The sequence below is a fragment of the Octopus bimaculoides genome, chromosome 13, assembly GCF_046866305.1.
Source record: "Octopus bimaculoides isolate indiv1 chromosome 13, ASM4686630v1, whole genome shotgun sequence".
Taxonomy (NCBI): domain Eukaryota; kingdom Metazoa; phylum Mollusca; class Cephalopoda; order Octopoda; family Octopodidae; genus Octopus; species Octopus bimaculoides.
In genome coordinates, this window is record NC_142940.1 from 50958659 (window position 1) to 50973296 (window position 14638).

The following is a 14638-nucleotide window of genomic DNA, read 5'->3' on the forward strand; positions in this document are numbered from 1 at the left end:
TAAATACCTAATTGTATATATGTATCCATACACACAGAATAATGTGTGTGTGTGTGTGTGATGAAACAATACAGTACTAATTCTAAACAGACTTAACACCATTCAACATGTGAAAACCAATTTTGCATTTTGACATAAGATTGTAGAAACAACAGCAGTACCATCATCATCATCACCACCACCAGCACCATCAGCAACGCTTGATGACGCAGTAGTTGCAGTAGCAGATGCAAAAATAGTCTAGATAAATAAACAAATTGCTGTAGTTATTGTTTCAAACAAAAGACTTTGAAAATATATAGCTTCAGCTCTTTCTTTTCTTTCTTCCTCTTCTTCTTCTTTTATTAAATATTGTTTTCCCTTTATTTCTTTATTTGTTGTAGTTTCTGTGGAAGTTTTCTGAAGTGTTAATTTAGTACAAACAATAATTTACTCAGTTTCTGATGGCACTTCACAATTAATAATAATAATAATAATAATAATAATAATAATAATGATAATAATAATAATGATGCCAATAATAAATGAATGGTGTTGTGCTTTTCTTTTTGGCAATAACGTTTCTTCACATTCCTTTTTTGTCTGTTGGTTTTGTTTGTTGTTTTATTTTGTTGTTTGCGTGTGTGTATGTGCTTTTTTAATAATAATTTTCTATTAATCTATTATTTTCATTGTTTGATTTTGTTATGTTTTTAGCAAAAATTGGCCAAATGAAAGGCAGTTTAATAGATGTTTGTTATTAGAAGCTATTGTCAATGATTCTCTTTCTCGTGAAAAGAACTGAAAACTTTGTTTTCCAATTCTAACCAATTTAAGGTTGTGTAAAGTTATCAATTCATTTCTTTCAATAACAATAATAATAACACCAAGAATAATGTGTTTTCTTTTTCTCTCTCCCTTTTCTCATTTCTCTTAACAGGTATCAAAAACTGAATATGAGGAATGCGTAATTTATGATCCCAAAAATGCAATTCGGTTACTGCGGTGCTTAAAGTCCAACGACACAACATTATTCACACTTCATGTCCGCGAGTTCCAGCCATTTCCCTTTGTTCCAGACTTTGAAGCTGGCAAGAGCTACTACATTGTCAGTAAGTAAAAACCTCAACTAAAAAAGGAAAAAAATACGATATAAAATATTTATTGAGCCATATCAACATTTCTTAGTGAATACTTTTGTGGTAGAAGAAAAAAAAAGAATAACGAGAAACATTGCTACAAACATAAATTATTCATTAGCAACATAAATATGGGTCTTGTCAGTTTTGTTAAATGTTTTTCTTGTTGTTGTTGTTGTTGCTGCTGCTGCTATTGTTCTTGTTGCTTTTTACAAGCTCATGTAATTTCATTTGTTTTATTATTGGAAGCATCAGTTTGATTCCCAGTAATTTCTAGCTTTAATTTGCCAATCTTAAATTTGCTTAAATTCGTTACAAAAAAAGGGGGGGGGGAGAAAAAAGAAAAAATACTCAGTAAAATAAGGCAACAAAACAGAAAAATAACCCAACAACTTCAACTACAACAACAAAAAGAGAAAGAATTTCAAGTGACAAAATTATCACTGAATTTATGGTTAGGTTATTTAAGGTCCTTGGTAATGAAGAGAAATGTATGTAGTAAATTAATAATGAAGCCCATATCACACATAGTCAATGTCTTTATTAGATTTCTGTGCAGATACAGAGTCAGTAAAAAGTGTATAAACATCAGATAGAAAAAGTACAGTTTCTACTTTTAGATTCTCTACCTCATCCTTGTCAAAGCAGGAGTTGGTGCTTTTGGTGGTGTTTTTTTTTTTCTATTTGTTTTTACTGTATATATATTTTTGGTTTGAAGTTATTATTTTAAATGGCTCTGACTTCATTCTTCAAAGAAATTACAAGAGTGATAAATGTTGGACTTACTATTTTGATTACCTTCAATCCACCCTAATATAGCAACAATCCGTTCCCCCCCCCCACACCTGGTACCAATTATTAGCAGTCAAAGAATATTGTTTATATATAGATATGTGTGTGTGTGTGTTGAGAGATAATTAAGTTTTATTGATTTTGTCACCTAGAAGTTCTTGGATGTCCTTACAGTTAATTGTAGACCAAAAAAATGTAGAAGGAATTAAGTTGGGTCATGATAAAAACCAGCAACATTAAGGAGTGGAGCTTTAAATATTTTCAATTTAATTATAGTATAAAGTGTCATTTGTGTAGATCCTGTCTTTGCAGTATTCTGATTTTGTTGCTTTCTGCTGCTTTACTGCTAGATATGGACAAAGACACTGCTTGCTGAATAGTTAAGAAGCTCGCTTTGCGATGATCATAAGGTCTTCTTAGATGTTGTCTTCCATAATATCAGGTTAACTCAGGTTTCATACATGGAATTCAGTTGATCTTTTTCTTTTCTGTTTTTTTTTCATCTTTTACTTGTTTCCGTCATTGGATTGTAGCGTTGCTGGGGCAACACTTTACAAGCTTTAATCAGATAAATCAACTCCAGTTCTTTATTTTAAAGTCTGGTGTTCATTTTATCGGCTATTTTTGCCAAACCCCTAAATTCTGGGCTTGTAAACAAACCAACACTGGTTGTCAAGCAATGGTGAGAGCAAAACACACATACACACAAATATATATGACAGCCTTCCACTCAACTTCACTGTACCAAATTCACTCAGAGAGACTGATTGGTCTGGGACTATAGTAGAAGACACCCAATGTGTCACACAGTTGGACTGAACCCAAATCCACATAGTTGCAAAACATGCTTCTTAACCACATAGCCATGCCTGCACCTAGATGCGAACTGCTCTGCTACTGTATATATGTTCTTTTATTCTTTTACTTGTTTCATTCAATTGACTGGACTTATTCTTTGTAAGCCTGCTGCTTATTCTATCAGTGTCTTCCGCCGAACTGCTTAGTTAACAGGGACATGAACACACACACACATATATATATACAACGGGCTTCTTTCAATTTCCATCTCCAAATCTACTCACAAGCCTGAGGCTAGAATAAAAGACTATTTGGGCCGGATATGGCTGGTTTAAATGCTAAAGGGTTAATATTCAATGCAGACACTCTTTGCAATAGTATGCTCTACATTATCTTGGTACTAAATTGCAGCTAAAAGTATTTCTCTTTTTGGAATAAGTTCAGTTGAGCATTTTGTAGCTGTAGATCCATGTGGCTTATAACATTTTGGTGCTAAGCACAACCTAAACCATTTTTTTGTTTCTTCTTCAGCAACATCTGAAGGTACATATAGCGGCCTCGACAATCAGTGGGGTGGTGCATGCAAACACAAAGGAATGCGTTTGAAACTGGACATCTGCTGCTCTTCAACCACGGCATCTCCAGGAGGCAAAAGCCATACGAAATCTTCGAGGAGACATACAACAGGTGAGTTCCCATCTTGAGATATTCTGTAAATATTAAATTTACATACAGCCAACTTTAAAGGAGTTTCAGATATATGCAGAGAAGAAAAAAAAAATGTGATTTAAAAAAAAAAATTTTATTGCTTAGAAGAAGAGCTGTGACTGTAGTGGCCTGTTTTGAGGGATATTGGGTAAAGCTCTTTATATCTGCAGGTTTGAAACCTGACCTGAAAGTTTACAACAAAATGGTTTCCACTAAAGGCTCTCAAAGGTCCAAGTTGAGCTCAGAACATAAAAAGCCCAGAAGAAATTACTGCATGGCATTTTGTCTAATGCTTTCATGATTCTGCTAATCCATTATCCTATGATAACGGTTTCTGATTTAGGTGCATAGCCAACAGTTTTGAGAAGAGCAGTTAGTCAATTATATTGAGCTTGGTACTTTAATTTATTGCCTCCTTCTCCCCATAAAAGAGGGGTGAAAATCAAAATTGACTTCAGCAGGAGTTGAAACCAGAGTGTAAAGTGCGAAAAGAAATACTGCAAGATGCTTTAACAATTCTGTCAATCTGCCAATCCACTGCCTTATAGTTGTAGTAATTGTAATAATAATAATGATAATAATAATAATAATAACAAGTATTGTTTTCTTTGTGTCATCGATCATCAGAAATTACTGCTTGTCCTCTCTCTACTCTTTAGTGACGCCGGTGAGTTATCCAAAGCAAACTACTTCAACTCTGAGGAGAGTAAAGATGACCACCACACCGATTATTTCCACCACCACCACCACAACGAAACTTCCTATTAGTACAACCACTGTCTACAGGAAAACAATTCATAGCTATGACACAAAAATCATTGGTGAGTATGTCTACAGCTTGGTGTTTTTTTTTTTTTTTTTTTTTTTACTTTGTATTGTTATTTTTAGTATTTTTCATCTATCATCTGTTTTGTTCCAGAACTATTGACAGTTAACTTTGTAGATTATGAAACAATCTGTTGAGAGTTTGGGAATTCAGAAGAATAAAATAGCTTTTTTTTTTTTTTTTTTTTTAGTGTGGAAACAGCAGTTTGTCTCCACAGAGTTAAACTGGAAGATAATAGATTAGCCAAAGCCATATCTTCCAAGCTGTTGGTATTAAGAATAGAAAACTTCTTTTCTTAAACCTTTGAAAGTAATAATTGTAGAGTATGTTTATTAGAAACTTTTAGGTAGGTGTTGTTAGTCATTCCATGTGGAACAATTACAGAGACGAATTAAAAAAACCTAACATTTTTTTGCCAGAATGGCTCTCAAAAGTTGTTCTTCCAAAAGAATCTATTTAGCTAATTTATACAGATAATTTCTGAAATGACAGCATCGAGAATAACAGAAAATCCAAGCTAACAGCACTTTTGAAAATTGCCATAAAGTTAAGAAAACTGCTACAATGCATTAGTTTGTTTACAGCCCCTTCTGCCATTTTGAAAATGCTTTTAGTTAATTTTAAAATGTCATTTTTCCTCACCCAAATTGTCTCCACTACTTTTAGCAGTTAGTAAAGTTGTATTCCTTCTATTGTATCTCTGTTTCTTATGTGTGTATATATATATATATATATATATATATATATATATATATATATATTGTAGCCACTTTATTTACATAATAAATGTATTTAAAAATATTTCTTAGAAATAGAAAATTCACAATAACAACATCCTAAATCCTTATGGTTGCTGGTATTTGGGATGTTTACTATAAAATCAGTCCAGTGGAGTATATTTTTAAACTCAAAGATTTTGTCTTCGGTTAGAAGTATTTCAAGAGAGGCGAGATATACCAGAAGCTGTGGTTCCTCCCTCGTTGCCTCATTCTATGGGCCAATAATTTAAACACGTCATTATAAACTGGTGAGAGACACTCATCAAATTAAGCAATGCCACATCTGGTATCTATTTACAGCTATGTGAACTGAGCCATTCATATTTAATGTCTGTCACCTCAGATACACTGTGCTGTTAATGACACATACAAACTATTGACCTTTCAGCTAGTCGGATGGCTTCCCGTCAACACCATCAGTTTTGGTTCTTCACAGCATCACCCCAAAATATGTTGGTGTTGTTGTTGTTGTTTAGGTCTAGGGTGTCTCTTTAGCATTTAAACCAGTCTTATCTTACTCAAACATTCAACCAGTTTTGTATTCAAATTGACTAGATCTGCCCTCTTACACCTACACTGCAATGTCATTCTAAAAATAAACAATCACATCGTTGAAATCTCAAAGCTATGAAATAATAGATGATTAATTCAAAACAACGTGTATAAATAAACATTACATTCGACAGAATAATCTGTAAGCTAAAGGGTTAAAACATCCTAGCTATGATCACTCCATTTTATTTTCATGAATTTTATCAAGGATCACACTGTTCCAATGTGTTACGACAATTTGGCTAGTTTTTTAGCAGGTCAAGTAACTATGTTGAGACTCCTTTTCTGACATGTATTCATGTAGATGTGTATCATATAGTTTTAACATTCACTTGTTTGTTTTACATCCGTTTTTCTATGTGAGTATTGGTTAGACGAACACTTATAGATTTGCGTTAATGTGTATCTGTATGTAGCTGTAGTATTAAATATAACTTGCTTTTATTTTGTCTTTTACAGAAGCAGACTTCGACAAGCAAAGCCCTGGCATAACCAAACAGAATTCTGAAATTAATGCGACTGGCCCTAAGAATATGGGACTTATAAACAGTTCTGGGTTTCCACGCTGCTCTTGGACTCTGTTGTTCGCACTTATCCATGTCTGCCAATGGGTGCTTCTATCACGATAGTCCCCTGCTTAGGAACTGGTTTCTTATAAGTGTCAAAAGGCACTTTCCAAAATAATAAATACATACATACATGCATACGTACATACATAAACACACATGTATATGTATATTCATACATGCACACCTTACCACAATTGCTGAGAAAAAATGAAAAAAATTTTTTTTTTCCCATCCTTTCCACTCCACCCCCATCCCCCCACATGCAAGGAAGCTGCTGCTGCTGCAATGTACACCTGCTGCCGCTGCTGCTGTTGCTGCTAACTTTTATTCCCTTAACATGTCTTATGACTTCTTTGACACTGCATGGATGCATGCACAGACGGATGCATGCACGACTGGATGGAGGGATGGATGGATGGACGGATGGACGGGTGGATGGATGCCTGGTTAAAAAAAAGAAAAATGAAACTAAAAATAACAACAAATAAATAAACAAACAAACAAACCAACAAAGAAACAAACCAGAAAAAAGATGGACCGATGAATGCATGGACGTATGATGTATGGATGTATGTCACTGCTTCCTATTCTTGCCAAGAAAATAGTAAAAATAAAATAACAAAAAATCAACCAAAAAAATACAACAAACTTGAAAGTTTATATGTATATATAAATTTACATGTATATTTATATGTATATGGATAAAAAAGGATTGTTCTCCTTCTTTCTCCTAAGACACCTGACCCCCCCTTTTGTTCCATACACGCATGTACAACACACACACACACACATGCATGCATACCTGCATACACACAAAAGCGTACATAACACAAACATAATTAAATGCACATATGTGAATGTAAAATATGAAACATTTATAAAAATGAAGTGAAGGTGCTTCTCTTTAAAAACAAACAAAAAAAAATAATAAATATATATATATGAAAATTTAATCACTTAATTAATTAAAAAAAAAAATTATACCTTTTCCCACTCCCCCCCCTACACTCACAGAAAAGGCCCTACAGAGCTGCAGTGATTGGGAAGGTGTAGATAATTAACAAATTACGACGATGACCATGATAATAATGTTTTTATTTTTTTTTCAGTGAAGGGGTGAGAGAGTTTTTTAATTATATATTCATTATGTGTGTGTGTGTGTATATACACACACATTTAAGTTTATACATATATGCATATGCCATGTATATATATATATATATATATATACACACACACACACATACATATATGTACACATATATACATATGCACACACATGTTCATGTATAAATATAATACATACATGTATATATGTTTGTTTGTGTATACGTGTGTGTGCATATATATATATATATATATATATATATATATATATATATATATGCATGCATGTAAATGTATGTGTTTGTATGTATATATATATATATGTGCATGTGTGTGTACATTATGTATAAATATAAATATATATATATATGTATATACATATATAAATATATGCAAATGCATACACTCACACACACATATTTTCCCCCTTTTCCTTCCATACTCTGCCCATAGAGGAACCTAGATTTCTTCTGTCTCCTTTATTTTTTTCCCCAAAAAAATCTGTGACAACTGCTGCAGGAATATTTGTACCAAGATGAAAGAAACTTGGCTAACAACCAGCACCACATTCACACAGACAGACTGACATGCAGTCAACACAAACAGAAAAAAAAAAACACTCTTTCCATGCAATGAAATGCACTTATTGTATTACTTTCATTATTATTATTATTATTATTATTATTACTATTGATATAATTATTATTTATAATTATTATTATAATGAGTATTTGACCGTGTAATGTCTTCATCCGTCGCCCATGTGGCAATAAAAGAAATTATTATTATTATTATTATTATTATTATTCCGCTGAGGTCGACTTTGCCTTTCATCCTTTCGGGGTCGATAAGATAAGTACCAGTTGAGTACTGGGGTCGATGCAATCAACTTACCCTCTTCCCAAAATTTGAAATCACTATTATTATTATTATTATTAATATTAATATTACTATCATCGATAATTAATTCTTTGACAGTTTATCAGTTGTAATATTGAAGGAAAGCTATGGAAACACACACACACACACACACACACACACACACACACACACACACACACACACACACACACACATCTCTTGTTAACTAGAGGATGCCACAAAATTACACAGTCATTTCAAAACTTTTATATATTTCTTTGATGGCCAAGTCAGCCAGATCTTTTTTTTTTTTTTTTTTTTTTTTTTTTTTTTTAAGGAATGTGAGAATGTATTGAAATACCTGTATAGTTGCACTGCATCACCCAGTTAATAAAAGGAATGTTGACTCTGCACTTAAAGAAAGTTTTGAGTACTTTCTTGTGGTCTGATTTACCCCATCTGTTATGAAGATATATAATTGATATATGTATATATATATATATATATATATATGTGTGTGTGTGTATGAATATACATATATATATATATATATATATACACCCACACACACACATACAGACACACACTCAAATTTATCAAGTTTTTCATAATGGTCGAACTGCTACCCTCCAGTATAACTTTTTCAGTTTGTTGTGTAAGTAAAGGCTTCCATCATATCTTCCTATTTACCTAGCTAGCTGCTTCTCTTCCTCCTCTTTCTCTCCGTATTTCCTCGTGTGTGTGCACATATATATATATGTATATATATATATATATATATATATATATATATATATATATATATATTCAAATTCAATAATAGGACAAATTCTTTTACAAGAATTTATCAAGTAGCTAGCGTGAAAAAAAACCTCATAAGGGAAAAAAAAAATCCATCATTTATTCCCAAAATATATATATATATTTATATAAGGACATTACTATACAATAATGCCTCACGCTATGAGGGACTCTTTTATGGTAGTCTGACCTTAGAGTCCCTCATAGCGTGAGGCATTATTGTATAGTAATGCCCTTATATAAATAAATATATATATATGTATGTGTATGTGTGTGTATATTTATACATGAGTGTATATGTGTGTATATACACATACACGAGTGTATGTATATGTATATATACATACATGAGTGTATATGTGTGTGTGTATATATACATGAGTGTGCGTGTGTGTATGTATATATATATATATATGTATGTGTATATTGCTATGAAAGTTTATATTACCTTTCTTTAAATAACTGCTGAGAGTCTATTTAACTCCTCTTCTCTCTAAGGTCTTTGTATCATATCTGCCCTACTTCCCGGTACCCTGTGTTTGCTCCTTCCTCTAAAAATCCTTTCCGGACCCTACATTTTTTGTTATTTAATTTTTTTTTTTTTTTTTTTTTCATAATTTCTTTTTGTATATATTTTCCTCTCTCTCTCTCTTCGTGAACAGTTTTTTTAAAAATTAAAGTTTCAATAAACCAATTAATATAATTAAAGTTATCTTGTTTTTATAGACGTGAAGTTTTGAGACATTTATTGGAAAGGCAAAAAAATGAGAATGGTAGGGTGGGAGGGCGGGGGGCTTTTGACATTTATGCTTTTTCCATTTTTATCATTTCTAGTGTTTTATAGTAAAATGTAAACGAAGTGAAATGGCTCCAGTTAGAAACCAAGAAGCTGAATTGCAATTTCAAGTCCTCCCACAAGAGCATTTAATTTACTTTGACTCTGCTTGCCAATTTAAACACAAAGCAAACAAGAAATATTACTTTTGATGATTTTAATTCCTCTCAAATACTGTTGCTTTTTCTAAACCTGCCTGCCATTTCTGCAATGGACACTCAAATCTGCTGATTCTTATGCTGCTGCTGAACTTAATATTTAATAATGATTATTTTCATTGTTGTTGGCTATTATTATTATTATTATTATTATTGTGGCTGCAGTGGTTTATAGTAAGAAAGTTCTTGTTGGAAAACTAAATCTGCAATTCAGGTATTTTGATTTCCCATTAGTCATTTCACTTGAAATTTTACACACACTTACTCTCCTCTACCTCTCTCTCTCTCTACCTCTCTCTCTCTCTACCTCTCTCTCTCTCTACCTCTTTCTCTCTCTCTACCTCTCTCTCTCTCTCTTTCTACCTCTTTCTCTCTCTCTACCTCTCTCTCTCTCTTTCTTTCTCTCAGGACATGTTACAAACTCAGTCATTTGGATTTTCATGCATTTATAAGAAATTATTATTATTATTATTATTAGAGCTGGCAAAATTGTTCGCATGCTGAATGAAATGTTTGGCAGTAATTCCTCCGTCGCTACGATCTGAGTTTGAATCCCACCGAGGTTGACTTTGCCTTTCACTTTTTCTGTGTCAATAAATTAAGTACCAGTGAAACGTCGAGGGTTGATGTAATCGACTTATCTCGTCTCCCAAAATGGCTACCCTTGTGGCAAAATTTGAAACCATTATTATCAAAGCAGTGAGATGCTGGAATCATTAGGGAACCAGATAAAATGGTTAGTGAAATTTCTTTCGACTCTTTACATTCTACTGGGGTTGCTGTAATCATCTTGCCCCCTTCTCTCAAAATTGCTGGCCTTTTGCCAAAATTAGGGAAAAATTTATTATTATTAATATTACCGTTTTATCATTACCACCAAGGGCAGTGGATGGGCAGGATCATTAAGATGTCGTATAAAATGCCTTGTTTGATCCAGTTGTCTAACCCCTGAGGTCAAATTCTGTAAGTCTTACATATGCTAAAGGAATGGTAAAGTAGTTCCAAACTGTCCTACTACTTTTAGATACACCTTGTGTTTAAATTCTGTGTTTTAATCCGGCTGAGATCATTGGAGTGGAGTATGCTTAACACGTTAAATATTCATTAAGAAGTAGTCTCAACTTGTACCAGCTCTTTACATTCTGAATTCAAATCTCACTACGATAAACTTTGCTTGTCATCCTTTTGAGGTCAATAAAATAGAGTACAAATCAAGTATTGATGATATCAAATCTTCCCCTTGAAACTATTGACTTTGTACCAAAATCAGAAACCATTATTGAGGGCAGCAAGCTGGCAAAATTATTAGTATGTCAGACAAAATACTTAGTATCATTTCTTCCAGATTTACATTCTGAATTTAAATTCCTTTGATGTCAACTTTGCCTTTCATCTTTTCAGGGTCGATGAAATAAGTACCAGACAAGCACTAACGTCAATGTAATTGACTAACCTTTCCTCTAAAATTTCAAACCTTATGCCTATAGTAGAAACATTATTATTATTATTTACAGTAAACACTGTAGACTAGAAGATATTTTTCAAGAAACTAAATCTGCAACAAAGTTTCATTTCCTAGTTAAAACCTTCTTAGTTCCATGTCTTTTTTTTTTTAAACGGCATGTGCATCACCACTTGTCATTTCACACTCGTCCCATTGTAAGAAACATGAATTTTTTTTCATCATCATCATCATTATCATCATTGTGGTAAATGCTGTAATATGATTTGTTCTTTTAAATTGTATCATTGACATTCCTTTAAGAATGTATGAACATCTCATATTCTTGGTCTGCAATTCCCTTCCAAATGATTAAGTATTGATAATTTTGTTTTTTTAAAGGGTGGAATTAGACAATATTTTATTAGTATAGAATACCATAATTATAAATTTCCTAATTCTAAGATTTGAAATTCCCATTAATAATAATTACATGGATCTCTTTATAAATGGTAATTTTAAATAATAGAAGAAAATACATGCTTGTATTAATCTGTTGTTATAAAATATTTTAAAATAATTCTAATTATTATTTTGTACATTATAAGAATGGGGTGGAGTGATGTGTTGCCATCCCCACAGACAGTAAAATAAACAGAAATCACCTTGATGACTACATGAGTCTCCCTTTCCAAATTTGTGACCGTGTGCCAATTTATATTAACAATAATAATAGCTTAAAAATATTTTATTGTATCAGATTAATACAAAATTTTTTTCTTTTAATGTTTAAAACGTCGCCATAATAATAATAATAATAATATTACGAATGGATAATTATAAAAAAAAAATTCTAAAATGAAATAATTGCAGTGTGTATGTATATGTTTAGTTTGTGAGATGAGAATGTCATTGTGAAAGTACAGCCATAAGCAGAAGATTTAATAGACTAGAACATTCCATATAAACACTATATATTTTGCGTATTCATTCAACATCTGGCTGTAAATTACTATCAGTAGTATTTTGTATTTGCTTAGTCTGGTGAAAATGGTCCTGTATTAATGACCTTCGCAAACCCTCTGAGACCGGTGAGACTGATGCTGTTAATGTTTCAGTTAAACTGTGGCAAGTTAACAGCTGAAGGAAAAAACATGTGCAGGTGTGATTTCCACTGGGCCAACATTCTAGGACAAGAAAAGGCTGGGCATAATGGTTAGTGCAGAGCCTGGGAAAGATGGGTGAGTGGGGACACAGTATGAGTGACAAAGACAATTGCATGCTCTTCAAGTAGACAAACTGACAGAAAATCAGTTTGATCTTGGATTTGGTACTTTATGGTGTTCATTTATATCCCTTTACATCAATTTGAGTTCAAATATTACTGAGGTTGACTTTGAATTCCTTCTTTCTGGGGTCGATAAAGTAAGTACCAACCCAGTACTGAAATTATGCAATTAAATGTTCTTCCAAGAAATGTTTAATGCACCCAAAGTTCAGATGATCGCATCAAATCAGGCTTTACCTTCCAATAACAGGTACAGTCTATCTCATCATCTTCTGGACAGATTTCAGCTACCCTATTTCATTCACAAGGGTTGAATTGGCTCAAGACTATGGTAGAAAACACTTAACAAATTATAGCATATTATCACCAAACTACATGATGGCTAAGTAAACATCTCAACCATACTTACCTTACCTAAATAAATAGCATTTTTTTTAATGTCAGAACATTGCATACCTTTATCTTTCCTCTTCAGTTTTATTAAGTGACAATCAGTATTGGATATACTTTATACACTTATGGGACAAATTTATACATATATGACTATCATGAATAATCTGTGGTTCATATATGTTATTGGACAAATTTACACAAATATCTGACATTAAGTAGCTATTGCCAATTGTAGGACAAAGTTATATATGTGAGATTACTTGGCTGCCATATATTTATAGGACAAATTGGGTGAAAATTATGTTTTAAAATATACTTAATTATTATTTAGCAATACAGTATTCATCAGGAAACCAATAATTTCAGATTATTTCTCAGAATTAATTTCTTGACATTAATTAATACATGTTGTTTGAAGTGACTACACCCAAATACTGATGCATATTCACACACAAAAACTAAGAATTTATCTATCATTTTTGATTCATTATATTATTCATTTATGAAATTATTAAGAAGTTTCTTTTCACAAATTTCCATGATGATAATAATTGAAATAGTAATAAAATTTGAAAATAACAATTTACTAACATTAAATATTGATTTGTCACTCACTCACACACACACACACACACACAAGGGGTATAAACTAATAATAATAATAATATTAATTATAATGACTATGATAGCAAAGTATCTGGATTTGGCTGAAAACTGATGATGGTCTATGATATGCTAGTGTAAATGTTTTCCCTATTGTTATAGATGTTATGTTGGTTAAAGCTACTATTGGAAACTTGTTTTATATTCTCTAATTCTTCAGAAAGTCCTTCAGAGTTGCAGAATTGTGGTTCCCGAAATCTCATGACCTTAAATTTATACACATTGAACACAAGTCCTTCTTACAAAAACAACAATAGTTATAATTACAATAATAATTTCTAAATTTAATCAATAACAGTGCTTGTATTTTTTAAAATTTATCTTCACCTGGAGAATGAAAAGCAAAGTTCTTAACCTTGATGTGATTTTAATCCAGAATCCAAAATGACATAACTAAATGTCCTAAGTCTAGGTTCTATCTAGTTCCTCCAGGTTCTATCTAGTTCCTCCAGGTTCTATCTAGTTCCTCCACCACCAACTACTCAATGGAACTTTTGCTGGTTTGAGCAAAAAAATCTTTTAAATTCAAAACCAGTGTGCAGCATTCAAACGTTCATGCAGATTGCCAAACTCATTTCTAAATTAAAATGAATGACATCCTTTTTATATGCATGACGCCAGTACATTGCTTGCAAGGCTGTGCTGCTAAGAGGGAATACTACACTAAACCATTTTAATCTGTCACTTTAGCATTTCTGGTAATCATTCCTCACCTGAAAATAATAATACTAAGAAGAAGAAGAATGTTTTAATGATGATTATGCTAATAGTTATAACATGCTCACCTGTATGACAATGACGAAGTATTACTCTTGTCCTCTTTTACTCAGTTGACCTTTCTTTCTAGCAAGAGTCTTTTTCATATTCTCCCTTTACTCTTCTCTCTCTTTTTCTCCCTCTCTTCATTTTCTTCTCTCTCATTCCCTCTTGTTGCCAAAACTACTATACT

The 14638-nt window shown here is 32.3% G+C and overlaps 1 protein-coding gene across 1 annotated transcript in view; it reads left to right on the top strand.

Annotated features, from left to right (window-relative positions):
• The window catches only part of LOC106874320 (ephrin-4), a 362025-nt gene that overhangs the window by 333802 nt on the left and 13585 nt on the right, over window positions 1–14638 (top strand). The window contains exons 3-6 of the mRNA XM_052972470.2: window positions 920–1091; window positions 3240–3395; window positions 4076–4237; window positions 6033–14638. The exon at window positions 6033–14638 is cut by the window's right edge and continues 13585 nt beyond it. Coding sequence (XP_052828430.1) covers window positions 920–1091; window positions 3240–3395; window positions 4076–4237; window positions 6033–6202 — 660 coding nt within the window. The 3' untranslated portion in view covers window positions 6203–14638. The remainder of the gene's footprint in view (window positions 1–919; window positions 1092–3239; window positions 3396–4075; window positions 4238–6032) is intronic.